We start from the raw sequence: 27629 nt of genomic DNA, 5'->3' as shown, positions 1-27629 counted from the left end.
GCAAAAGGTGGTTCTACAAAGTATTGACTCAGGGGGGCTGAATACAAATGCACACAACACTTTTCAGATATTTATTTGTAAAACATTTTGAAAAACATTTATCATTTTCCTTCCACTTCACAATTATGTGCCATTTTTTGTTGGTCTAGCACATAAAATCCCAATTAAATACATTTATGATTTTGGTTGTAATATGATAAAATTTGGAAACTTTCAGGGGGTATGAATAGTTATTCAAGGCACTGTACATGTGTATATATATATATATATATATATATATATATATATACTCACCAGCCTCTTTATTAGGTACACCTGTGAAATTGCTTGGTAACACAAGTTGCTAACCGGCCAATTACATGGCAGCAACTCAATGCATTTAGGCATCTAGATGTGGTGAAAATGACTTGCTGAGGTTCAAACCTAGCATCAGAATGGGGAAGAAAGGAGATTTAAGTGACTATGAACGTGGCATGGTTGTTGATGCTGGTCTGAGTATTTCGAAAATTGCAGATCTACTAGGATTGTCATGCACAACCATCTCTAGGGTTCACAGAGCATGGTCAGAAAACGAGAAAATATCCAATGAGTGGAAGTTGTGTGAATGAAAATGTCTTGTTGATGTCAGAGGTCAGAGGAGAATAAGCAGACTGGTATAGATAGAAAGGTAACAGTAACTCAAATAACCACTCATTACAACCAAGGTATGCAGAATACCATCTCTGAATGCACAACACATCGAACCTTAAATCAGATGGGCTACAGCAGCAGAAGTCCACACCGGGTTCCACTCCTGTCAGCTAACACCAGGAAACGGAGGACACAATTCGCACAGGCTCACCAAAGTTGGACAATAGAAGATTGGAAAAATGTTGCCTGGTTTGAGGAGTCTCGATTTCAGCTGCAACATTCAGATGGCAGGGTCAGAATTTGGCGTAAACAACATGAAAGTATGGATCCATCCTGCCTTGTATCAACAGTTAATGGATGTGCAGCCGACAACTCTGAAGCAACTGCGTGATGCTATCATGTCAATATGGACCAAAATCTGTGAGGAATGTTTCCAACACCTTGTTGAATCTATACCATGAAGACTTTAGACAGTTCTGAAGGCAACAGGAGTTAGGTGTACCTAATACAGTGGCCGGTGAGTGTGTATATATGTATACACATGGGAATTGAAGAGGTATAGTCACCTTGCCCATGCAGTGCTAAGTACTCTGAAAAAGCAACCCAGGAGTGTCACTAGCATCAGGCACCTAAGGCACGTGCCCTGCATCTCCTGTGGGGTGCCCTGTGCCCTGGACCTTACAATCTCTGCCCCACTGCAGGGATCGTGAGCTGCCCTTTGCAGAAACTCTATCACTTTGCCCTGTGTGGGCATGGTGACAGTGTATTTCTGAAGCCTGACTCCAGCTATTTTTTCTTTTATAGTTGAATGGAATTTAAAAATTCTATCAGGATTTTTTTTCTGTCTGTGACTGTGATTTTTCCTCACTTCCCAGCACTGTGACAATAGGACAGGAAGTCATAGACTGGGATAAAAGACTTGTCAGATGTCCTAACCCTTTCTTACCCTACAAAAATATGTTTTTATTCTTGCCTGTGTCCTCCTTTGGAGAGATTTGCTTTTGCATACAAATCAATATAATGCTTGTTGACAAAAGAAAAAAGTTTGGGGTCACCTGTCCCAAGTTCCAGCCCCGTTCACGAATGCTCTCATTATTTCCGAAGTATATGATAGTGCTGTCATTTAGTACATACTCCTTTCGCTCTGTCTCATCATCCAGAAAAACATCATCATCTAAAAAAAAAATCATACAGTTATTTATGATTATATTATACCGTATATATTTAGTATATATGATGTTCATTGTTTGATACGCTGTGTTTTGGAACTTTTGGGTTTGCAGCAACAATCTAAAGTCCATTCTGGTGAGGTTATGTCCCATTCATATTTAATGTCCCTTAAGTGTTTTCTGAACGTGCATTTTTGTACTTTTTTTGCATGCCTTTTTACGATTTTTTTTTGTGCAATTTCACGGAACTTATTTGGGGTGCCATCTGCGCAAACCTCATAAAATTATGCCTGAGCAACAATCAGTGTAATAGTACTCTTAGCCCTGGTGTGATGACATCTCCCCAGGGTTGGCCTATGACAACATGCACTCTAAAAAATAACTCAAGCGACCTGTTACCACCACTTAATTAAATGTGTATTTCCAAGATAAAAATCCTAATTTATTGGTTTAAATAAACTTTTTCATTTAAAAACCTACTTTCATGAGTTGTGTTGAAATGATAATGTTGGAAATTACATCAACTTAATATTGTGTGTCATGTACAGTTACATTTCTGCATTCATTGTTGTACAATGAAATTTAAGTTAAGGTACCTTAATAAATTTGACTTGGTAACTTAATTTTGCTCTACATTGAGAGCTGCATTGCAAGTCTCCACCCCCATTCACTTAACACAAATCAAGTCTCAGTTGTTTCAAAAACTGTTCCTTGAACTTGATGGACTGAAAGCCAGTGCTAAAGTAATGGGTCTCAAGTACAGTATTCTCTGAAGAATGTATGTGTTCCATAGCACAGTCATACTCAGATGACATTTTTCACTTTTATTTCAGTTCACAAAATGGTTGTCGCAGGGTAATGCGGAAAGTATATAGCAAATTGTAAGAAAGCTCACAAAATATCAACTTTCAATATCCTCCAATAGCTTCACTATATTGCCACAATTTGTTGCACAATATAGCAAAGGTCTTGTAGAGAAACAGTTTCTGCACCAGACAGACAATATTAAAAAAATCTTAATGCAAAGTGCTTACTCATTCATCAGTACAACTTTAAGGATTTGATTTTGGTGTGCAAAAAATGTCAATTGTTTAACAATTGGATTGTTGGGCCTTGGTTCACACAATGAAGTGCATGTGAATCACAAAGGAACTGCAACACATTCCTGTGCAATTCACATGTGGTTCGGTGTAATGCAATTTGAGCCCATTCATTTTGAATGAGCTCAAATCACACCACATCGCACCAAAGACATGCATGCACCAATTTTTGAACCAAAGTGCAACCAGATTGCATGTTTTGTTTTGTACCATGCAATCTGGTGCCGGCAAATGCACTGTGTTTGCAACACTGACATCCACTGCAGACTGCAAGGGTAGTGCGATTTGAATGCGGTGCGCGAAATGCACACAGATTGCGGGGTTTCTGCAACACATTCTAGTGTAAGCCTAAACTGATTAATTCATTTTTGAAAGCTAGTATAAAAAAAACAAAGCTAAAAACTAATACAGAAAATCAATTTGGATCAACTTGATTTTTAACTGCTTTTTAACTTTAAAAAACTTGCTCATAATTGTAGCAATTAAGTACACGTGACTTGAAGGTTTCTTATAAAAACTGGAAAAACTATTTGAATTAACTTAATATGTTTAAGTACTCAACTTAAAAACATGTGTTTATAATGCCAGTAATTAAGTTGGCGGTAAATAAAAATGCATTCATTTCTATCAGAAAAGCTAATTACCTCAATGCAATGTAGTTTGTTGCTTCAACTTAATTTCACCAGACATTGTCATAACTTAAAAAGCTTGATGCAAACTGTTGCGTTAATTTTTTTTGTTGAGCCAAAACATTATTTTTTAGAGTGTGAGCTTGTCGGAAGTGGTCTGAATGACACTGGCCACAATTCAACTTGAAAGACTGGTGGTAGCTAATGGGGGATTACTGAAGAGGAGAGTCTAAATAAACTGTACACACTCTGGTGCTTCTCCCCCGTCTCTCCTATTGTTTGTCCTAGTAACTTGCTCATACTCTATGTGCTTCCCACACAAACAAATAAGCTATATTAAATCAATGAGTTCAGTGCTACAAATCAAAATTGTACAAACAATACCAAAGATAAATCAATAAATGTCATCCTCTTGTGCTAGTCTTTACCAGTTACTTTCTAGTACAACATGATAACATCACCCTCCCTACACGTTATGTCACGTCACATGACTTCATCAGTTGCTCTGAAGAAGTTGTGTGTTGTGCTATAACGCATAACTGGTATACACTAGCAGTGAGTGATGGTGTTTGTTTTAATGCTTTTACTCAATGGATTGATGCTGAACTTACATAGTTAGTCTGGCCGAAAAAAGACAAAAGTACATCCAGTTCAACCATTACAAATAGAGATGAGCGAATTTCTCAAAAATTCGATTCGGCTGATTCGGCGAATTCCAGTGTGAAATTCGATTCGATGCGAATTTCTTCGCTACGAAGATGACTTATAAAAAGGGTTTCTAGGCTTCAGAGAGCCTTTAAATTAGTGCAGAACACTGTACCTTTAATTTAAATGCCCTTGGAGATGAGGAAAGAGAAGGAGAAGGAGAAGGATGAGAAGAAGGAGAAGGATGAGAAGAAGGAGAAGGAGAAGGATGAGAAGAAGGAGAAGGAGAAGGATGAGAAGAAGGAGAAGGAGAAGGATGAGAAGAAGGAGAAGGAGAAGGATGAGGAGAAGGAGAAGGATGAGAAGAAGGAGAAGGATGAGAAGAAGGAGAAGGAGAAGGATGAGAAGAAGGAGAAGGATGAGAAGAAGGAGAAGGAGAAGGATGAGAAGATGGAGAAGGAGAAGGATGAGAAGAAGGAGAAGGAGAAGGATGAGAAGAAGGAGAAGGAGAAGGAGAAGCAGAAAGAGAAGGATGAGAAGAAGGAAAAGGAGAAGGATGAGAAGATGGAGAAGGAGAAGGATGAGAAGAAGGAGAAGGAGAAGGATGAGAAGAAGGAGAAGGAGAAGGATGAGAAGATGGAGAAGGAGAAGGATGAGAAGAAGGAGAAGGAGAAGGATGAGAAGAAGGAGAAGGAGAAGGATGAGAAGAAGGAGAAGGAGAAGGATGAGAAGAAGGAGAAGGAGAAGGATGAGAAGAAGGAGAAGGAGAAGGATGAGAAGAAGGAGAAGGATGAGAAGAAGGAGAAGGAGAAGGATGAGAAGAAGGAGAAGGAGAAGGATGAGAAGAAGGAGAAGGATGAGAAGAAGGAGAAGGATGAGAAGAAGGATGAGAAGAAGGATGAGAAGAAGGATGAGAAGAAGGAGAAGGATGAGAAGAAGGACAGTTCTGTGACAGTTTCTGTCTATTTCTGACAGTTCTGGGACATTCACTCCATACAGCTGTTTCAACCGCTGTATGGAGGGAATGTCATGGAACTGTCAGAAATAGACTATTAATGACAGTTCTGGGACTGTCCTTCCATGCAGCGGTTGAAACATTGTATGTATTTGTTTCCATAAATGGATCCATTTATGGAAACAAATACATACAATGTTTCAACCGCTGCATGGAAGGACAGTCCCAGAACTGTCATTAATAGTCTATTTCTGACAGTTCCATGACATTCCCTCCATACAGCGGTTGAAACAGCTGTATGGAGTGAATGTCCCAGAACTGTCAGAAATAGACTATTTATGACAGTTCTGGGACTGTCCTTCCATACAGCGGTTGAAACATTGTATGTATTTGTTTCCATAAATGGATCCATTTATGGAAACAAATACATACAATGTTTCAACCGCTGTATGGAAGGACAGTCCCAGAACTGTCATTAATAGTCTATTTCTGACAGTTCCATGACATTCCCTCCATACAGCGGTTGAAACAGCTGTATGGAGTGATTGTCCCAGAACTGTCAGAAATAGTCTATTTCTGACAGTTCTGGGACATTCACTCCATACAGCTGTTTCAACCGCTGTATGGAGGGAATGTCATGGAACTGTCAGAGTCCCAGAACTGTCATTAATAGTCTATTTCTGACAGTTCCATGACATTCCCTCCATACAGCGGTTGAAACAGCTGTATGGAGTGAATGTCCCAGAACTGTCAGAAATAGACTATTTATGACAGTTCTGGGACATTCACTCCATACAGCGGTTGAAACATTGTATCTATTTTTTTCCATAAATGACATTCTGCAGATACACTTAGAGGAGCGCTGCAGATACACTTTTTGCCGGCTTGGAATTATTCTTATTTTCATCCTACTTCTTCTTTTTCTTCTTATGAGGATGAGGATGAGGATGAAGAAGAAGAAGTAGGATGAAAATAAGATTAATTCCAAGCCGGCAAAAAGTGTATCTGCAGCGCTCCTCTAAGTGTATTTGCAGAATGTCATTTATGGAAAAAAATAGATACAATGTTTCAACCGCTGTATGGAGTGAATGTCCCAGAACTGCCATAAATAGTCTATTTCTGACAGTTCTGGGACATTCACTCCATACAGCTGTTTCAACCGCTGTATGGAGGGAATGTCATAGAACTGTCAGAAATAGACTATTAATGACAGTTCTGGGACTGTCCTTCCATACAGCGGTTGAAACATTGTATGTATTTGTTTCCATAAATGGATCCATTTATGGAAACAAATAGATACAATGTTTCAACCGCTGTATGGAAGGACAGTCCCAGAACTGTCATTAATAGTCTATTTCTGACAGTTCTATGACATTCCCTCCATACAGCGGTTGAAACAGCTGTATGGAGTGATTGTCCCAGAACTGTCAGAAATAGTCTATTTCTGACAGTTCTGGGACATTCACTCCATACAGCTGTTTCAACCGCTGTATGGAGGGAATGTCATGGAACTGTCAGAAATAGACTATTAATGACAGTTCTGGGACTGTCCTTCCATACAGCGGTTGAAACATTGTATGTATTTGTTTCCATAAATGGATCCATTTATGGAAACAAATACATACAATGTTTCAACCGCTGTATGGAAGGACAGTCCCAGAACTGTCATTAATAGTCTATTTCTGACAGTTCTATGACATTCCCTCCATACAGCGGTTGAAACAGCTGTATGGAGTGAATGTCCCAGAACTGTCAGAAATAGACTATTTCTGACAGTTCTGGGACTGTCCTTCCATACAGCGGTTGAAACATTGTATCTATTTTTTTCCATAAATGGATCCATTTATGGAAACAAATACATACAATGTTTCAACCGCTGTATGGAAGGACAGTCCCAGAACTGTCATTAATAGTCTATTTCTGACAGTTCCATGACATTCCCTCCATACAGCGGTTGAAACAGCTGTATGGAGTGATTGTCCCAGAACTGTCAGAAATAGTCTATTTCTGACAGTTCTGGGACATTCACTCCATACAGCTGTTTCAACCGCTGTATGGAGGGAATGTCATGGAACTGTCAGAAATAGACTATTAATGACAGTTCTGGGACTGTCCTTCCATACAGCGGTTGAAACATTGTATGTATTTGTTTCCATAAATGGATCCATTTATGGAAACAAATACATACAATGTTTCAACCGCTGTATGGAAGGACAGTCCCAGAACTGTCATTAATAGTCTATTTCTGACAGTTCTATGACATTCCCTCCATACAGCGGTTGAAACAGCTGTATGGAGTGATTGTCCCAGAACTGTCAGAAATAGTCTATTTCTGACAGTTCTGGGACATTCACTCCATACAGCTGTTTCAACCGCTGTATGGAGGGAATGTCATGGAACTGTCAGAAATAGACTATTAATGACAGTTCTGGGACTGTCCTTCCATACAGCGGTTGAAACATTGTATGTATTTGTTTCCATAAATGGATCCATTTATGGAAACAAATACATACAATGTTTCAACCGCTGTATGGAAGGACAGTCCCAGAACTGTCATTAATAGTCTATTTCTGACAGTTCTATGACATTCCCTCCATACAGCGGTTGAAACAGCTGTATGGAGTGAATGTCCCAGAACTGTCAGAAATAGACTATTTATGACAGTTCTGGGACTGTCCTTCCATACAGCGGTTGAAACATTGTATGTATTTGTTTCCATAAATGGATCCATTTATGGAAACAAATACATACAATGTTTCAACCGCTGTATGGAAGGACAGTCCCAGAACTGTCATTAATAGTCTATTTCTGACAGTTCCATGACATTCCCTCCATACAGCGGTTGAAACAGCTGTATGGAGTGATTGTCCCAGAACTGTCAGAAATAGTCTATTTCTGACAGTTCTGGGACATTCACTCCATACAGCTGTTTCAACCGCTGTATGGAGGGAATGTCATGGAACTGTCAGAAATAGACTATTAATGACAGTTCTGGGACTGTCCTTCCATACAGCGGTTGAAACATTGTATGTATTTGTTTCCATAAATGGATCCATTTATGGAAACAAATACATACAATGTTTCAACCGCTGTATGGAAGGACAGTCCCAGAACTGTCATTAATAGTCTATTTCTGACAGTTCTATGACATTCCCTCCATACAGCGGTTGAAACAGCTGTATGGAGTGAATGTCCCAGAACTGTCAGAAATAGACTATTTATGACAGTTCTGGGACTGTCCTTCCATACAGCGGTTGAAACATTGTATCTATTTTTTTCCATAAATGGATCCATTTATGGAAACAAATACATACAATGTTTCAACCGCTGTATGGAAGGACAGTCCCAGAACTGTCATTAATAGTCTATTTCTGACAGTTCCATGACATTCCCTCCATACAGCGGTTGAAACAGCTGTATGGAGTGATTGTCCCAGAACTGTCAGAAATAGTCTATTTCTGACAGTTCTGGGACATTCACTCCATACAGCTGTTTCAACCGCTGTATGGAGGGAATGTCATGGAACTGTCAGAAATAGACTATTAATGACAGTTCTGGGACTGTCCTTCCATACAGCGGTTGAAACATTGTATGTATTTGTTTCCATAAATGGATCCATTTATGGAAACAAATACATACAATGTTTCAACCGCTGTATGGAAGGACAGTCCCAGAACTGTCATTAATAGTCTATTTCTGACAGTTCTATGACATTCCCTCCATACAGCGGTTGAAACAGCTGTATGGAGTGATTGTCCCAGAACTGTCAGAAATAGTTTATTTCTGACAGTTCTGGGACATTCACTCCATACAGCTGTTTCAACCGCTGTATGGAGGGAATGTCATGGAACTGTCAGAAATAGACTATTAATGACAGTTCTGGGACTGTCCTTCCATACAGCGGTTGAAACATTGTATGTATTTGTTTCCATAAATGGATCCATTTATGGAAACAAATACATACAATGTTTCAACCGCTGTATGGAAGGACAGTCCCAGAACTGTCATTAATAGTCTATTTCTGACAGTTCTATGACATTCCCTCCATACAGCGGTTGAAACAGCTGTATGGAGTGAATGTCCCAGAACTGTCAGAAATAGACTATTTATGACAGTTCTGGGACTGTCCTTCCATACAGCGGTTGAAACATTGTATCTATTTTTTTCCATAAATGACATTCTGCAAATACACTTAGAGGAGCGCTGCAGATACACTTTTTGCCGGCTTGGAATTAATCTTATTTCCATCCTACTTCTTCTTCTTCATCCTCATCCTCATAAGAAGAAAAAGAAGAAGTAGGATGAAAATAAGAATAATTCCAAGCCGGCAAAAAGTGTATCTGCAGCGCTCCTCTAAGTGTATCTGCAGAATGTCATTTATGGAAAAAAATAGATACAATGTTTCAACCGCTGTATGGAGTGAATGTCCCAGAACTGTCATAAATAGTCTATTTCTGACAGTTCTGGGACATTCACTCCATACAGCTGTTTCAACCGCTGTATGGAGGGAATGTCATAGAACTGTCAGAAATAGACTATTAATGACAGTTCTGGGACTGTCCTTCCATACAGCGGTTGAAACATTGTATCTATTTCTTTCCATAAATGGATCCATTTATGGAAACAAATAGATACAATGTTTCAACCGCTGTATGGAAGGACAGTCCCAGAACTGTCATTAATAGTCTATTTCTGACAGTTCTATGACATTCCTTCCATACAGCGGTTGAAACAGCTGTATGGAGTGAATGTCCCAGAACTGTCAGAAATAGACTATTTCTGACAGTTCTGGGACATTCCCTCCATACAGCGGTTTCCGGCAAAAAGTGTATGTGCAGAGTTCCTCTATTCTGCAGATACACTTAGAGGAGCTCTGCAGATACACTTAGAGGAGCTCTGCACATACACTTTTTGCCGGCTTGGAATTATTCTTATTTTCATCCTACTTCTTCTTCTTCTTCTTCTTCATCCTCATCCTCATCCTCTTCTTCTTCTTCTGAGGATGAGGATGAGGATGAAGAAGAAGAAGAAGAAGTAGGATGAAAATAAGATTAATTCCAAGCCGGCAAAAAGTGTATGTGCAGAGCTCCTCTAAGTGTATCTGCAGAATAGAGGAACTCTGCACATACACTTTTTGCCGGCTTGCAATTATTCTTATTTTCATCCTACTTCTTCTTCTTCTTCTTCTTCTTCATCCTCTTCTTCTTCTTCTGAGGATGAGGATAAAGAAGAAGAAGAAGAAGAAGAAGTAGGATGAAAATAAGATTAATTCCAAACAGGCAAAAAGTGTATGTGCAGAGCTCCTCTAAGTGTATCTGCAGAATAGAGGAACTCTGCACATACACTTTTTGCCGGCTTGGAATTATTCTTATTTTCATCCTACTGCTTCTTCTTCTTCTTCATCCTCATCCTCATCCTCAGAAGAAGAGGATGAGGATGAGGATGAAGAAGAAGAAGAAGAAGAAGTAGGATGAAAAGAAGAATAATTCCAAGCCGGCAAAAAGTGTATGTGCAGAGCTCCTCTATTTCTGACAGTTCTCTCACAGCTTCTTCATATGTACAGCGGTTGAAACATCTGTATCCTAAATGGAAACTAATAGATACAAATTGTATCTATTAGTTTCCATTTAGGATACAGATGTTTCAACCGCTGTACATGTGAAGAAGCTGTGAGAGAACTGTCAGAAATAGAGGAACTCTGCACATACACTTTTTGCCGGCTTGGAATTATTCTTCTTTTCATCCTACTTCTTCTTCTTCTTCTTCATCCTCATCCTCATCCTCTTCTTCTGAGGATGAAGATGAAGAAGAAGAAGAAGTAGGATGAAAAGAAGAATAATTCCAAGCCGGCAAAAAGTGTATGTGCAGAGTTCCTCTATTTCTGACAGTTCTCTCACAGCTTCTTCACATGAACAGTGGTTGAAACATCTGTATCCTAAATGTAAACTAATAGATACAATGTTTCAACCGCTAAACATGTGTTCCTTCTGTCAGAGAACTGTCAGAAATAGCGGAGCTCACTGCAGGGACACTTTTGCCGGCTGATCGGGAAATGTTCGATTCGCGCACCCGAAGTAGGCAAAATTTCGGTTTCGCCGCGAATCGAATATTTCCTGAAATTCGACTCGAATTCCGGTTCGCCTGGTTCGATTCGCTCATCTCTAATTACAAACAAAAAAGTTATAATCCTACACCCACAGTTGATCCAGAGGAAGGCAAAACACCCAGCAAAGCATGATCCAATTTGCTCCTGCAGGGAAAAAAATCCTTCCTGATCCCCCGAGAGGCAATCGGACTTGTGATTCACCTGTGTGCACTGTGTGTCTGGTGAACACTAACATGTTAGTATGATCTTTTAATAATTATTATTGTTTTTTATAAAAAGCACTATGAGTGTTATTTATGCTATGACTCGAGTGACAAAATCTGAAGAGACATTACAGAGGAGGAAAGGCTGAGGATATGATTTAACCCCCTAGGTTGGTTTGGTTTGACTCTATAGGAGCCTTTCCTAACTGGGGTCCCGTGGTACTCTGGGTGCCACCTGAGTCCTCAGGGGTGCCGCATCCTGTCACAGAAAGGCATTTGGATTTGACCAAGCTCCACTCAGTCAGTTTTGTGCAAAGCAAAGGAGGGGGGAGAGGAGTCTTCCAGAGTCCTGAGCTCTCCGCCTTCCCCTACAGGGCACCTGGAAGAGCTGTACCTGAGTGCAGTACCCAAGTGAGTGCAGGTACAGTACTGCACTTTTTAAAAAGGCTATGTGTATATGTGTTTGTGTATATGTGTGTGTGTATGTGAGTCTGTGTGTAAATATGTATGTTTGTGTGTGTATATGTGTGTGTTTCTGTACAATGCTGTGAAAAAGTATTTTCCCCCTTCCTGATTTTTTTTGTCATATTTGTCATACTTAAATGATTCAGATCATCAAACTAATTTTAATTTTACACAAAGATTACCTGAATAAATACGACATGATGATTTCATTTATTAAGGGGAAAAGATCCCCAAACCTGCCTGTCCCTATGTGAAAAAAGTAATCGCCCCCCTTGCTAAATCATGAATGAACTGTGAATAACCACATTTTTTGGAAAGCTGGGGTAAATTTCACTTGCCACACCCAGACCTGATTACTGTCAGACCTGTTGAATCAAGAAATCACTTAAATAGAAGCTGTATGACAAAGTGAAGCAAAGATAAAAGATCTCAAAAGCAACATATCATGCCATCTATATAAATTGAAGAACAGATGAGAAACAAAGTCATTGAAATGTATCAGTCTCGAAAGGGTTACAATGCCATGTCTAAGGCTTTGGGACTCCAGCGAACCATGGTGAGAGTCATTATCCACAAATGGAGAAAACTTGGGACAGTGGTGAACCTTCCCACTAGTTGCCAGACTACCAAAATTACTTAAGAGCACAACGACAACTTTTCCATGAGGTCATAAAAGAACTCAGAACAACATCTAAAGAACTGCAGGCCTCACTTAAGGTCAGTGTTCAGGATTAAACAATAAGAAAGAGACAGGGCAAAAATGGCATTCATGGGAAAGTTCCAAGGTGAAAACCACTGCTGACCAAAAACAACACAGGCTCGTCTCACATTTGCCAAAAAAATCTTTATTATCCTCAAGACTTTGGGGCAAATGATGAGACAAAAGTTGAACTTTATGGAAGGTGCGTGTCCCGTTGCATCTGCCGTAAAAACAACACAGCATTTCATAAAAAGAACATCATACCAACAGTCAAACATGGTGTTAGTGGTGTGATGGTATGAGGCTGCTTTGCATTAATTGATGGAACTTGCATAATTGATGGAATCATTAACTCTGCATTTTGAATGTCCGGCCACCAGTTTTTGACCTCCAGCTCAAACACACTTGGGTTATGCAGCAGGACAGTTATCCAAAGCAGACCAACAAGTCCACCTCTGAATGGCCAAAAAAACAAACTTAAGGTTTTGGAGTGGCCTAGTCAAAGTCCGGACTTAAATCCGATTGAGATGCTGTGACATGACCTTAAACAGGCGCCTGTTCATGCTTGAAAATCCTCCAATGTGTCTGAATTAAAGAAGAGTGAGCCAAAATTCCTCCACAGCGATATGAAAGACTCATTGGCAGTTATCGCAAAAGCTTGATTGCAATTGTTGCTGCCAAGGGTGGCACAACCAGTTATTATGCTTAGAGGGCAATTATCTTTTTACACAGAGTCAGGCAGGTTTGGACAGCTTTTTTCCCTTAATAAATTAAATCATCATTTAAAAACTGCATTTTTTTTGTGTAATATTAAAATTTGTTTGATGATCTGAATCATTTAAGTGTGACATATATATGCAAAAAGCAAAAAATCAGGAAGGGGGGAAATACTTTTTCACAGCTCCTCTATCTATGTATGTGTGTATGTATGTATGTGTGTGTGAGTGTATGTATGTGTGTATGTATGTGTGCATGTATGCGTATGTATGTGTACAGTATGTTTATAAATGCATGTGTGCATGTATGTGTGTATGTACGTTACTTTTAATCTTGACCCCTAAATCTGTACGATCAGAATTGCTTTTTCACGGCTTGTTCACAACAGCAGCAAGGACAGACAGTGAAGAGGTGATATGTTGTCTCCTCAATGCCTGTTTTAACCTCCTAACTGCGGCATTACCAATCTGCAGCCACATTTTAATGGACACAGTTGCGGGGTGGTTGCAGCGTGGCCTCATTTGCCTGGGGCTAAACTTCCTGTAACAGTCACTTCATGTGTATGGACAGTGCAGCTAATGAGAGGGCAGTTTTGGATGGTACAAAAACAGCTCAACCTCGTGCCTTTACCATCCCCCATGTGTGAACAAGCCCCTTCAGTTTGTTTTTAGCAGATTGACTGAAACTGATCAAATTAACTGAAAAAACAGACAGGGGGACCTAGTTAGACCACTTCTGTGAAAGAGTCCTAAAAACAGCTAAATGCTATTAAGGTACATCAAAACTAAAGACGTGGAAACTCTCAGGCCCCTTTCACACTATCACGGACATGATCAGACCCTCCTACCAGTGATTTGCATGGAGATTTGGAAAAGCATAGATAATTTTCTTCACAATATTGGATGTTTGAAGCAAACATAGGCCACCTTCTAGTCAAACAGGCCTGAGAGCTCCCATGTGACCAAAGCCAAATGTCAAGACAGCACCTGCTTTAAAAATTGTTCATTTGTTGCCTACTCATAACATTTTTAGGTAGATCAGTGTCTACACTCTTTCAATGAGTTAGTAATCTATAATTGGTTACTCACTAAGCTCTTACCATTGGCCCATGGGTTGAAGAGTAGAGTAAATTCTGGCAGTTTATGGGATGTGTATCCTTTGGAGAAGAAGCGGGCACTCAGCTTGTAAGATCCAATGGTAGCAGTAGCGGGAGGTGTGATCCATACAGTCAGAGAGTTTGAGATTGTTGAGTCGTAATCTGCCCTCCATTTCCCTTTAGTGACTTTTTTTTTTTTCAATAGAGAGAATGTGGCTTCTGTTCCTTTGGCAGTGCTAGGTGATTTCCCTTAAAGAAACAGCATTATAGAATGAATGTATGGCACAGCAAATGGTGAGCACTCAATTCCAATCCAGAGGGGTTAAGCCATACAACGATATGGATGGGTGAATAGTTCTGATTTCAAAGATGCTTTATTTAACTACTTGCCCTCCTAAGGATTTATCCTCCTTCTTGACAAGGCCATTTTTTGCGTTATGGCGCTGTGTTACTTTAACTGAAATTGTGCGGTCATGCAACACTGCACCCAAATGAAATTTACGTCCTTTTTTTTCCCACAAATTGAGCTTTCTTTTGGTGGTATTTGATCACCTGTGCGTTTTTAATTTTTTTGCACTAATAGCAAAAAAAGACTGACAATTTTGAGGAAAAAACAATATTTTGGACTTTTTGCTATTAAACATGTCCAGTAAAAAGATTTAAAAAATCAAATTTCGTCATAAATTTAGGCCAAAATGTATTCTGCTCCATGTCTTTGTGAAAAAAATCCCAATACGTGTGAATTAATTGGTTCATGTGAAAGTTATAGTGTTTACAAATAGAGGTATAGATAATGGGATTTTTTTTCTACTAATGGCGGCGATCAGTGACTTTTAGCAGGACTGTGGTGGACATTCTGACACTGGGGGGCGGGGGGCTAACTTGGTGTCACTGATACTGATACCCCAGTGACACCAATACAGTGATCAGTGCTAAAAAAAAATTACTGACACTGTACCAATGGCACGGGGCAGGAAGGGCTAATGTGAGGGGCGATCAAATGGTTAACTGTGTGCTGGGAGCAGGGGCGGACTGACAACTCATGGGGCCCCCGGGCAATAAGGGATTACGGGGCCCCTGTGTCCTTGCCCAAACACAAAAAAGCCTATGAAAAAGGTACCAGGGGCATCTCAGACAGTGCCCGAGTTTCCAAATGGTCAGTCCGCCCCTGGCTGGGAGTGTTTTACTAGGGGGCGGGGGGTGTGTTCTTCACTGTAAGCACACTGATCGGGACGGCTGTACCGTGCACAGCCATCCCGAGCAGTGTGCTCGAGCTGACAAGGAGGAAGATTGTTTGTAAACAAAACAATCTTACTCCCCGTCGGAGATGTCTGGTAATCACTGAGTGCTGGTGGGTAATTACCGGCCTGGACCCGGTGATTGACATCCGCAGCCACGAATGGTGGTGCGGGTAGGACGTGCGCCCCCTACCCGTAAATGCAAAATTACATATATACACATGATTCTGCACACAAGTGCTGCCCTGTAGCAGTATATCTGCTATAGGGCAGTCCTTAAGTGGTTGTAAACATCAGACATGAAATATGAACAAAGAATATCCCTCTATAGTGTGTATTTGTCTCAGTTAGGAGCACTAAATGTCATTTCTGTGTGCTGCTTCATTCCTCTGTTATCAGCATGAAGCACTTCTGACAAGTTTTCCCGACACCAAGAGAAAAGTGGTGACAGAGGAGGGAGCGCCAGCAGATTGACAGCCTCAGCTCTGTTCCTGTGAGCTTTGTTGAGGGGGGGGGGGGGTGTCTCTTTCCTCCAGTCAGTGCTCAGAGCTCTACTCACTGAGCCCTGCAGTGTGTAATCTCAGCTCTCCATCTCCTTTTTTTTCTGAACTCTCAGACAAGCTTGATAAATTCAGCACTTTGAACGGATATAGAGAAAAGAAGACTGCAGAGAGACAGGTATAACTTATGCAGGAGGATTTGTTTTTATTTCTGTGTATCACTTAAGGCCAGTCACTTCACAGGGTATATGAAAGGGTTTATAACCACTTTATTGTTTCAATCATATCCAATGTATTTCTGGTTTTTATTGTATCCCTATTATTAAACTGTTACTGAACCTACAACAGTAAAATCAGTCTGTATATGCAGTAAAGCATGCTTGTTATACTCACTGTGGAACCTAAGGAGTTAATCCTCCACATTGTGTAAAAAAGCTGTTTGATCCTGTCTTTTCTGATCCTCCCCTTCTTCCAATGTCTCCTAAATATCTCTCGATAGAACAGAGGCTTGGGGGCAAGCTTCACATGCTTGGTGTGTATTGGTAGAGAGTTTTTTTTTACTTGGGAGAGTGCATGTGATCAGCACAGGGCCAATCAGCACTGTACAGACAGAGGTCAGGGGTCCTGCATCCTCCTACAGGAGAATGAAAACTCCTCCTACAAGCTGTAACCAGTGTTCTGCTGGTCACTGATAGAAATCACAAGACTGCTATATACTTCTGATGAGAAAAGGTATTTAGCAGTTTATATTTAGTAAAATAATTGCATTTCCATGTTGTGTGTAGTGTGGGAGACCAGATATAGTGAATGCAGGGTCCGGGGTTTAGTAACACTTTAAGGGCTTTCGCTGAGAATTTTCAGTAAATCATCCACCCATTTCTACGTACGTCTTTGCCCCTCTGGATTGCAGAAGAGCATTCACTTTTTACTGGAGCATATTTTGCCTTTTACTGTTAAAACCCCTTTGTCAATGACATGCAGTGCATGGGAACAGCCTATACTTTGCAACACATGACAGTCTCAAGTTTACACCCGCATTTTTTTTTCTTTCTCCAGTCTATCAAGACACACAGGTCAGTGGCAGGGGATCAGTAAAAGAAAAAAAAGAGGATTTAGCTGTTGACTTTTCACAAAAATTCTACTTTTTCATATCAATAACAGTCTTGTTTAGTCTGCATAGGCTACACATTATTGCCATAAAAGGGGTGCCTTTGGAAAAGCTGGTGCAGCAGATTATAAGGATATCATTACATTTATACAACATTTATACTGCACATACATTACATTTATTTAAACCTGCAGCTTTCTTTAAAATAATACTTGGTGATCCTGCCACAACGGTCCTTGTTCAGGTATTTCCTATTATGGGGTGACAACACTTTGTCCCCTGTCTCTCAATTCTTTTCTATGTCACCTTGTCAACCGGTTTTTCAGTGGAGACTACAAGTAGCTATGCTGACACACATTGCACAGGCATGGACCACAGTTGTCACCAACAAGAAACCTTCCCTGAGAAATGCCATGTAGCCGCTGCTGGAGTTCAAGTATGCAAAACAAAGTATGAAAAAAATTAAAACAAAATATTTTATTTTAAAAAATGTCAGTTGTTTCTCACACTACTTTAGCAAACTAAATTTTATTTGGTCAGGGTTTACATCTACTTTACTTACACGCCATCTCCTCTTTGACTCTATACTTTTGCAAGAAAAAAAAAAAATACATGCATCTGTGTTGGGCAGTATTTTATGAAAATAAATGGAGTTTGAGGAATGGAATAACATTACTATTGATTATTTTAATTTTCAGGTAATGGTTTGGAATTTGTCTCACAAACATTAACTAATAATGCACTCCGCATTTGAATTTCAAAATGTCTTACCTGTTTTCACATTAAAGGTAACATTTTCTCCAGTTTTCAGGGTCCTGTTGAGAGTTAGAGTCATCTGAAAGGCTTTTCCTCTTCTCACAATGAGCTGCTTGGATTCATAGTTACTGGTGTGATGGTCAAGCCTGTTCTTTGCGATATGAAGGTCGACACTTTTCAGATAGAGCATGTCTGGAGAAATACATGGCAACATTCAACATACAATCTTGTCTGTATTTTATCCTATGACTTTTAAACAATCCTAATAGCATGGCTTCTTGAGGGAAAGTTTTCTTGACTTTTGCTGATCCTTTATAACAGGTTAAGCAAAATATGTAGTTGGTGCCTTTATCAACCAAGTAGATTTCAAATGTTGTTTTTATGTTTCAGGTAAAACATGAAAGCAAACCCCTCATTGACTAAAGCCGGCCATAAATGGAGAGATTTTCTTTGGGTTGCAGGAAAGAAAATCACTTGATTCCATCCTCAGAACCACTGTGTTCTCCTGGCAGCGGAGGGTGGAGGGTGGGGGGAGCCACTATAATAGCCGCTAGCTATAATCGCATGTTAATTCCGACAGGCTGGTTGTACTTAAGTTCATGAATCGATCAACTTGGGTACATTCAGCCTGCCCATACATGGTTTGAATCTCGGCCCTGCTGAACCAGCTAAGATTCTAACCATTTATGGTCAGCTTAAACTCATTGGTTTAAGGCTATGTGCAACTTAAAACAAAGTGCATATACTGTACCTTTTCCCCTTTAACCTAAACCAGAATTCTCCAAACTTTCTAAAAAAAAGGACCAGTTTATTGAACCTCAGTCAGAATAGATAATGTCTAAGGCAGTGGTTCTCAACCTTCCTAATGCCGCGACCCTTTAATACAGTTCCTCATGTTGTGGTGACCCCCAACCATAAAATTATTTTCGTTGCTACTTCATAACTGTAATTTTGCAGTGAGAGGAGTAGTGCCACATCACTGATGTCAGTGGGAGGAATAGTGTCCCATCGTTGGTATCAGTGGGAGGAATAGTGCCACATTGTTGGTGTCAGTGGGAGGAATAGTGCCCCATCATTGGTGTCAGTGGGGGGGGGGGATAGTGCCCCATCATTGATACTAGTGTGGGGGGGAATTGTGCTCCATCATTGGTGTCAGTGGGGGGGGGGGGTAGTGCCCCATCGTTGGTGTCAGTGGGGGAAGGAATAGTGCCCCATCGTTGGTGTCAGTGAGGGGAGGGGTAGTGCCCCATCGTTGGTGTCAGTGGGGGAAGGAATAGTGCCCCATCGTTGGTGTCAGTGGGGGGAGGAATAGTTCCCCATCGTTGGTGTCAGTGGGGGGGGGGAAATAGTGCCCCATCATTGGTGTCAGTGGGAGGAATAGTGCTCCATCATTGGTGTCAGTGGGAGGAATAGTGCCCCATCATTGGTATTAGTGACACCAATGATGGGGCACTATTCCTCCTACTGACACCAATGATACTTACCTTGCTGACTCCTGCTCCAGCCTGGGCTCGCTCCCTCCCTCTACCATCTACAGCCAGCATACCTGGCTGCAGCAGCACCATCTGCACGCTACAGACACTTACCTGTCAGCCGTCTTCCTTCTCCGGCAGCTCCCTTGCTCGATTTTCTTTGATCTTTGCGCTGCTGCTCGGCTCCTCCTCCTCGCCGGTGATTGGCCGCCTGTGTGCCTCTCCTGAGCTACAGTTCCGGCGGCCAATCACTGGCGAGGAGGCGGAGCTGTTGAGTGATCAAGGGGATGTGGCCAGATGACAGGGGCGGCATGTCACCCCGCGCACACATCGCATCCAGGGAAATGTGGACATATCTGCATGTGGCGGACCCGCCTGGAGACTGATAGAGGAGCGGTGTCTCGGTTCCTAAGACCATCGGAAATATGTGTTTTCCGATGGTCTTAGGAGACCCCTGTGAAAGGGTTGTTCGACCCCCAAAGGGGTCGCAACCCACAGGTTGAGAACCTCTGGTCTAAGGTTTGGTGTTCAATGGAAGTAAAAAAATAATAATAATGCCTGTAATCAGTAAGAGGTGGAATAATGCCCTATCGCTGGTATCAGTAGGAGGAATAGTGACCCATCATTGGTCTTAGTGGAAGGAATAGTGCCCCATCATTAGTCTTAGTGGCAGGAATAGTGCCCCGTTGTTGGTGTCAGTGGGAGGAATAGTGCCTCATCATTGGTGTCAGTGGAAGGAATAGTGCCTTATAATTGGTATTAGTTGGAGAAATAATGTCCCATTGTTATTGTCAGTCGGAGGAACAGTACCTCATTGTTGGTATCAGTGGGAGAAATAGTGTCCCATCATTGGTGTCAGTGGAAGGACTACTGCCTGTCATTGATGTTAGTAATGGAAGTAGTGAGCACAAAAGAAACTGCTCAGTTGTTTGTGTCATTGGGAGGAACAGTGCTCAGAGGGCCAGGGAACAAGAATCAAAGGGCCACAATCAGGATACCACTGTCCTAAATTAACCTAATTCCCCAACCCCCACCACAGATACATACCATGGCTTCTGGTACTGGTGGACACCCAGTGCCACAAGTCTCACTGTCTTGGCCGTGCCTGTGCATTACAGCTCAAAGACTTCCATAGAGCTGTGTACTGAGACTGGAGACAAAAAGAGACAACTACATAGAAATCTCTGGACCTGTACTGTGCAGGTGTGCTACTAGCAATTGCATGGTCCTGTGACACTGTAGCCAAATAAAATTTATAAAAAAAAATGTCACACAAATAGAGCTTTTGTTTGTTGGTACCTAATCACCACTAAGTTTTTTATTTTTTGCTATAAACAAAAAAAATACCTGAAAAGTAAAAAAAAATGCATGTTTTTCTATTATAAAATTTTGCTAACACACAATCTTTCTTCATAGACGTAGGCCAAGATATAGTCTGCTACATTGCTTGAATCTGTGTATATTATTAAGTCTGTGTGAAACGTACAGTCTACAAACTAAGGAGTATACTGTATATTTTCAAAATGTATCAATCCTGATATACCTCATTTCCTGAGGCCCTAAAATTGCAAGACATTACAAATACCCCTCAGATTACCCCATTTCGGAAAGTAGATAGTCTAAGGTATTTAGTATGAGGCTTGGCGAGTTTTTTGAAATTGTAATTTTTTTCCACAATTTTTTTAAATATGAAGAAATTAAATAAAACTTTTTTTTTAAATACATACTGTCACCAATACAATACAGCGTCATTGTATGACTGGTGTGGCGGTGATCAGGAATACTGACTGGTGACAGTATTTAAAATTAAAAAATAAATAATATTTTATTACATTTTTTTAAACATTTTTTTTCTTTTCTAACATTTTTTTTTACATAGTGACACTGTACTACTTTGAAGGGAGGGGGTTAATCAGGGATTTATTTTTTCCATCGTTATTGCTTAAAGCAGCAATGATCTCTGTCATAAGCAATAGTTTTTACTGTCAAGAATGGCTTTCCATTCATGACAGCTTGCTTATTGTTGATTGGTAGGGTGACAGGTACCACCTGATAGCTGTCGGCCAATCACAGCATCATAAAATTAAACAAGTTGCTCATGAATGAAAGCCATTCATGACAGTTTGCTTACATAATATCATGTGATTGCTATGATAGGCTCACAGTGGCCGATTACAGAGCACCATGATCGTGCTGCTACCGCCACAGGGGGTGTGCTAGTGTGCATGGGCGACATACCACTACACCACTTTGCCTGCCTGTGCCAACCACTAACAGTACATTTACTGTGAGCAAGTCGGCAAGTAGTTAATTGTTTAGATAAATATACTGTTTAATTATCTAAAGCCAAAATGTTTGGCATTTAATTTCAGATATAGTAGCGAGGGGTTACAACTGGGTTGATTCATCCGGTGGCAACTGTCTAAAAAACTATTGGACTTTCTGCCCATTGTCATACCTCCATACTCCTCCCCTGTACATACTGCCCACTGTCATACCCTCCACACCCCTCTCCTGTACATATTACCCAATGTCATACCCTCCACAATCCTTTCCTTTACATACTGCCCTCTGTCATACCATCTACACTCCAATCCTGTACATATTGATCACTGCCATATCCGCCATACTCCTCTCCTCTACATACTGATCACTGTCATACCCTACACACTCCTCTCTGGTACCTACTGATCACTGTCATGCCCTCCACACTCCTCTCCTCTACATACTGATCACTGCCATACCCTACACACTCCTCTCCGGTACCTACTGATCACTGTTATACCCTCCACGCTCCTCTCCTGTACATACTGCCCTCTGTCATACCCTACACACTCCTCTCCTGTAACTACTGCCCACTGGCATGTCCACTGTTACACACTCAACACTCCTTCTCTGTACTTACTACCCACTGTCATACCTCCACACTCCTCTCCTATACATACTGCCCTCTGTTACACCCTTCCCCTACCTTGGAATATACTTTTCATTTTTATATATTAAGTTGTAAGAATTTTCAAATAAAAGTGGGCGCACTTAAGGACTTCACTGGATGGCCAGTGGGTGGATTCGGTAGAATGGCCAGTGGGCGATCCCTGGGGAATGTTGTTGGACAGGCCCGGGGGGCACAGGCCTAAAGTTGTGTAAGGGGCCCCGAGAATTTTGGATGGCTGCCCTGATTATAACCTCTAGCAATGAACATTGTGTTCTCCTGGCAGGGATGGCTTTCTTTGCCCCACTGCCTGGAGAACACAATGGCTCTGTGGGAAGGATTCCCCCATCACCACTGACCCGTGGTCACAGGAAAGAAAATCACTCCATCTATGGTCAGCTTTACCCTTATTAGAAAAAATACTTACTGGCCATGTTATGTGGTCTGTTCTTCGCTCTTGCTATACAAAGATGCAGTGGTGAATTATCAGTACCGGTACAATATTTATACACTCCAGGTCATGTAAAATAAAATTGTGAAAGTTGGTAGGTGTGCCTTTGGTTTTCAAGTTCGTTGTGGTCTCCTACTGACCTGTGTCATATGGTTACTGAGCGTGAAAGGGAATTAGCAAATACATTCAAGGAGATTAAGTCATGATTTTTCTTATCTGAAACAAACGTCTTAAATTTAGATAAACGTGCAGACTTATCTACCAGAAATGTCAGTTTCCCCATCATTTAGTTTAACCAGTTGCTATTTTTTTTTTTTCATTTTTCACGTTAAAACTTCTAAAACATGATCTATTTTCTGAAAGCAGAGGCCTTGTAGAAAACAAGGTGGTAGTTGCAGGGTGTTTTTTTGTTTTGTTTCATATGTATTTTATTAGATATTCAAAAGAAACACATCAACAATACAGTTCACAGGTCTCAAAAGATATTCACAGACCAAGCAGTTCATAAAGACAAATTAATACAACCAAGCCGCAACAATGAACATGAAATAAGGATTTCAAGGATCAAGAGCACCTATAGCCTTTCAAAAACCAAGCAAGGAATATACATAAAAGTACCGGGTTCATTTTTTATGTTGCATGATTATTGTGCAACTGTTTATCAAATGTATATTTTCATAGAAATATACATGTAGTGATGCCCTCGTGTTGTTGGAACCCCTAAGCTCTACACAGCCAGGCAACAGGCATTTTTCACACTTTCATCCAGCTTGGTTTTGTTATTTTATTAGGGGAAATAACTTGGATAGGGAAATAGGGATTATATAGTTACATAGTTAGTCTGACTGAAAAAAAACAAAAGTGCATCCAGTTCAACCATTAAAAAAAAAAGAAAGTTATAATCCTATACCCACATTTGATCCAGAGGAAGGCAAAAAAACCCCCCAGAAAAGCATGATCCAATTTGCTCCTGCAGAGGAAAACAATTCCTTCCTGATCCCCCGAGAGGCAATCAGAAATTCCCTGCATCAACTTTACCTATAAATGTTAGTATCCAGTTATATATTATGTATTGCCCAGGTTGGCTTGAATTAATGAAGGGGGGACAACTTCCTTCCTATGCACAGAAACAGATCCTGGACTGTTCTATTCCTTGAAAGCCGTCAGTCTTTGTGGATCAGTAGAAACAGCCTTTTACTCTCCCAGCTCCACAATCTGCATACACTACCAGCTCTCCTGGTTGCTCTGAAGATCTCCTGGGACAAAGATAAAGGATTGAGCCCAGTGCTGTCCTTTGAAAGCTTGCTACATGTGGCATTCTTTCCCCTTAGAGATAATTAGCAAAATGTATTGTCTTAATCGTACAGTACCCTAGTAATCCTACCCCACTCAGTGAGACCTCAGTTTTTTGGTAGTGTCCTAAAATCATGGACCATTTTTCCCTTACAGAGAAATCACTCTTAGCTTATAGTATTTGTGAACACACTTCTATCATAGGCAACATTTACACATTAATAATAACTAATAATTTTCTAACTTAAACTGTTCTTAGAAGGTTGTGTTCCCATGGATGTGTTCAGTGGTGTATTTACTCATTGTGCTGCCCTAGACAACACTAAAATTGGGCTCTGTCCCTACACTGTCCAAGTCAAACTGCGCCTGAGTAGCATTCAGCCAGCCATGGTTCTCAGTCCTCAATCCAACTGCCGCCCCCACCTAAAACCCCAACTCACCCCCTTGGCGGCAACACCGCTCTCCCCCACCGCCATCAACCCCCCCGAACCACACGATTACACTGCTAACCTTAAAAGATTAAACAGAAGGAGTTGGCCTCGCTCCAGCAGTGAGCAGCTTGATGGATCGCTGCCAGTGCTTCATTCAGTTCCCATCCCTGAAGCTTGTGCTATCTCTTCCAGGGGTGGCGCTGCCCCCCTGAAAATTGCCGCCCTAGGCAAACGCCTTGTGGTAAATACACCACTGGATGTGTTCCCAGATTTTTCAGCAGAACTACAAAAGCAAAGCCAAACATATAGATGTAAAAAAAATGTGCTAGATCAGTTAACGTTCTTTATGCCATGTTTTACCTGACCCAATTGGGGGTGGTTGCTGAGGGTGAAACACATTTTTCGACAACCCTACAGTGGCAGTGACTTGACCACAATGAACACTCACTCTTCCAAAGAGAGACGACACTGACTAGATGACATACCACCAGAAATATATGAAAGGTTCAGACTCTCTCTCAGACTCAAGTTCTTCTCCCAGAGCTATTACAAGTCTTTAATGAAGCAGAAACTGATACTGTATATCAAGACCAGTCAGGGCTTATTCCAGGCAGATCCACAACCCTCAATAATAGATGATTCTTCTTGAGCTTACAAATCCCCATTGATAACTGGTAACATGGCAATACTGTCATCAGACGCTACCAAAGTGTTTGACAATGTACAACGGCCATATCTGTGGGCAATAATAAACCGATTTGGGCTGAGTTATGAATTTATCAAATGGATAAAAATATTATACTCAGCACCTTTGTCTCACTTACGTATTAAAGGAGAACTATCAGACCCGCTTCCAGTATAAAAATAGGCACAAGATAAGTGTGTCCTTTGTCAGTCCTGCTCTGTGCATTAGTCCTGGAGCCTCTGGAAGCCTTGTTTAGGGATTTAACTGTAAGGGAACAGTAGAGGACAAAGTTTCAATATATGTAGATGACACCCTACTTTACCGGGGCGATACCTCACTGAGAGCTGCTATGTCCCACATACAGAAATTTGGTTTATTCCTGGGATTTAGTATCAACTAGAGCAAGTATTTTTACTTCTAGACTCCATCATAAGTTCTATACCGAACTGTGCCTTACAAATTAAAATAGTTCACTCATTAAAATATTTAGCATTGATTTTTACCTCTAGGCCTCAAGAATACCTGGTTAAGAGCTTGCAGCCCCTAGTACAAACCTTACAATATACAAATACAAGTGTAATAGCTGTTGTACAGTTGCAAGAAAAAGTATGTGAACCCCTTGGGATTACGTGGAGTTTTGCATGAATTGGGCATAAAATGTGCTCTGAACGTCATCTAAGTCACAACAATAGAAGAACACAGTCTGCTGAACATAATACTACACAAATATTAGATGTTGCCATGGTTTAATTGCACATAACATGTAAACATTCACAGTGCAGGGAGGAAAAAGTATGTGAAGCCCTAGCTTAATGACTTCTCCCAGAGATAATTGGAGCCAGGAGTGAGCCAACTTTGACTCCAATCAGTGTGATGATATTGGATGTGTTGCTGACACCTGTCCTGCCCTTAAAAAACACACACCTGTTTTGGGTTTACTGGTTTCAAGAAGTACTGTCTGATGTGAACCATGCCTCGCAGAAAAGAGCTTTTAGAAGACCTACCATCAAGAATTGCTGACTTGCATGAAGCTGGAAAGGGTTACAAAAGTATCTCCAAAAGCCTTGATGTTCATGTATCCACAGTAGGACAGACTGTCTACAAATGGAGAAAGTTTAGCACTGTTGCTACTCTCCCTAGGCGTGGTCGTCCTGTAAAAATGACTGCAAGAGCACAGCGCAGAATGCTGCATGAGGTAAAGAAGAATCCCAGAGTGTCAGCTAAAGACCTACAGAAATCTCTGGCACATACTAACATTTTTGTTGACACATCTACAATAAGGAAAACATTAAACAAGAATGGAGTACATGGGAGGACACCACGGAGGAAGCCATTGCTGTCCAAAAAGAATATTGCAGTACGTTTGAAGTATGCAAAAGAGCACCTGGATGTTCCACAGCACTACTGGCAAAATATACTGTGGACAGATGAAACCAAGATTGAGTTGTTTGGGAAGAACACACAACACTATGTGTGGAGAAAAAAAGGCACAGCACACCAACATCAAAACCTCATCCCCATTGTAAAACATGGCGGAGGGAGCATCATGGTTTGGGGCTGCTTTGCTGCCTCAGGGCCTGGATGGATTGTTGTCATTGATGGGAAATGAATTCCAGAGTTTATCAAGACATTTTGCAGGAAAACGTACGACCATCTGTCCGCCAACTGAAGCTCTGCAGAGGATGGGTGAGGCAACAGGACAATGACCCAAAGCATACAAGTAATTCAACAAAACAATGGCTGCAACAGCACAGAATACGCCTTCTGGAGTGGCCCAGTCAGAGTCCTGACCTCAACCCGATTGAAATGCTGTGGCATGACCTTAAGAGAGCGATTCACACCAGACATCCCAAGAATATTGCTACACTGAAACAGTTTTGTGAAGAGGAGTGGTCCAAAATTACTCCAGATCATTGTGCAGGTCTGATCTGCAACTACAGGAAACGTTTGGTTGAGGTTATTGCTGCCAAAGGAGGGTCAACCAGTTATTAAGTCCAAATGTTCACATACTTTTTCCTCCCTGCACTGTGAATGTTTACATGTTATGTGCAATTAAACCATGGCAACATCTAATATTTGTGTAGTATTATGTTCAGCAGACAGTGTTCTTCTATTGTTGTGACTTAGATGACGTTCAGAGCACATTTTATGCCCAATTCATGCAAAACTCCACGTAATCCCAAGGGGTTCACATACTTTTTCTTGCAACTGTAGGTTCTCTCTTACTATAGAGGGCAGAGTAGACCTGATCAAGATGGTGTAGGCACGCCAATTACTTTATATGACTAACCCATGTGGGTCACCCAGAAGTAGTATAAGTAGATTGATACCCAATTTAGAGCAGTGAT

General features: G+C 40.9%; 1 protein-coding gene across 1 annotated transcript in view; it reads right to left on the bottom strand.

Moving 5' to 3' along the window:
* LOC149465853 (protein-glutamine gamma-glutamyltransferase E-like) overlaps nt 1-22984 on the bottom strand; it is a 53136-nt gene extending 30152 nt beyond the window's left edge. The window contains exons 1-4 of the mRNA XM_089673385.1: nt 22849-22984; nt 18033-18209; nt 14419-14664; nt 1686-1804 (exon numbers count right to left, since the gene is read on the bottom strand). Coding sequence (XP_089529511.1) covers nt 1686-1804; nt 14419-14664; nt 18033-18209; nt 22849-22855 — 549 coding nt within the window. The 5' untranslated portion in view covers nt 22856-22984. The remainder of the gene's footprint in view (nt 1-1685; nt 1805-14418; nt 14665-18032; nt 18210-22848) is intronic.
* Nucleotides 22985-27629: the final 4645 nt, after the last annotated feature.

Source organism: Staurois parvus, unplaced genomic scaffold, assembly GCF_062004578.1.
Source record: "Staurois parvus isolate SC_StPar_1 unplaced genomic scaffold, SC_StPar_1.0 ptg000137l, whole genome shotgun sequence".
NCBI lineage: Eukaryota > Metazoa > Chordata > Amphibia > Anura > Ranidae > Staurois > Staurois parvus.
Note: the sequence above shows the minus strand (reverse complement) of the source record. Positions and strands in the feature narration are given on the sequence as shown.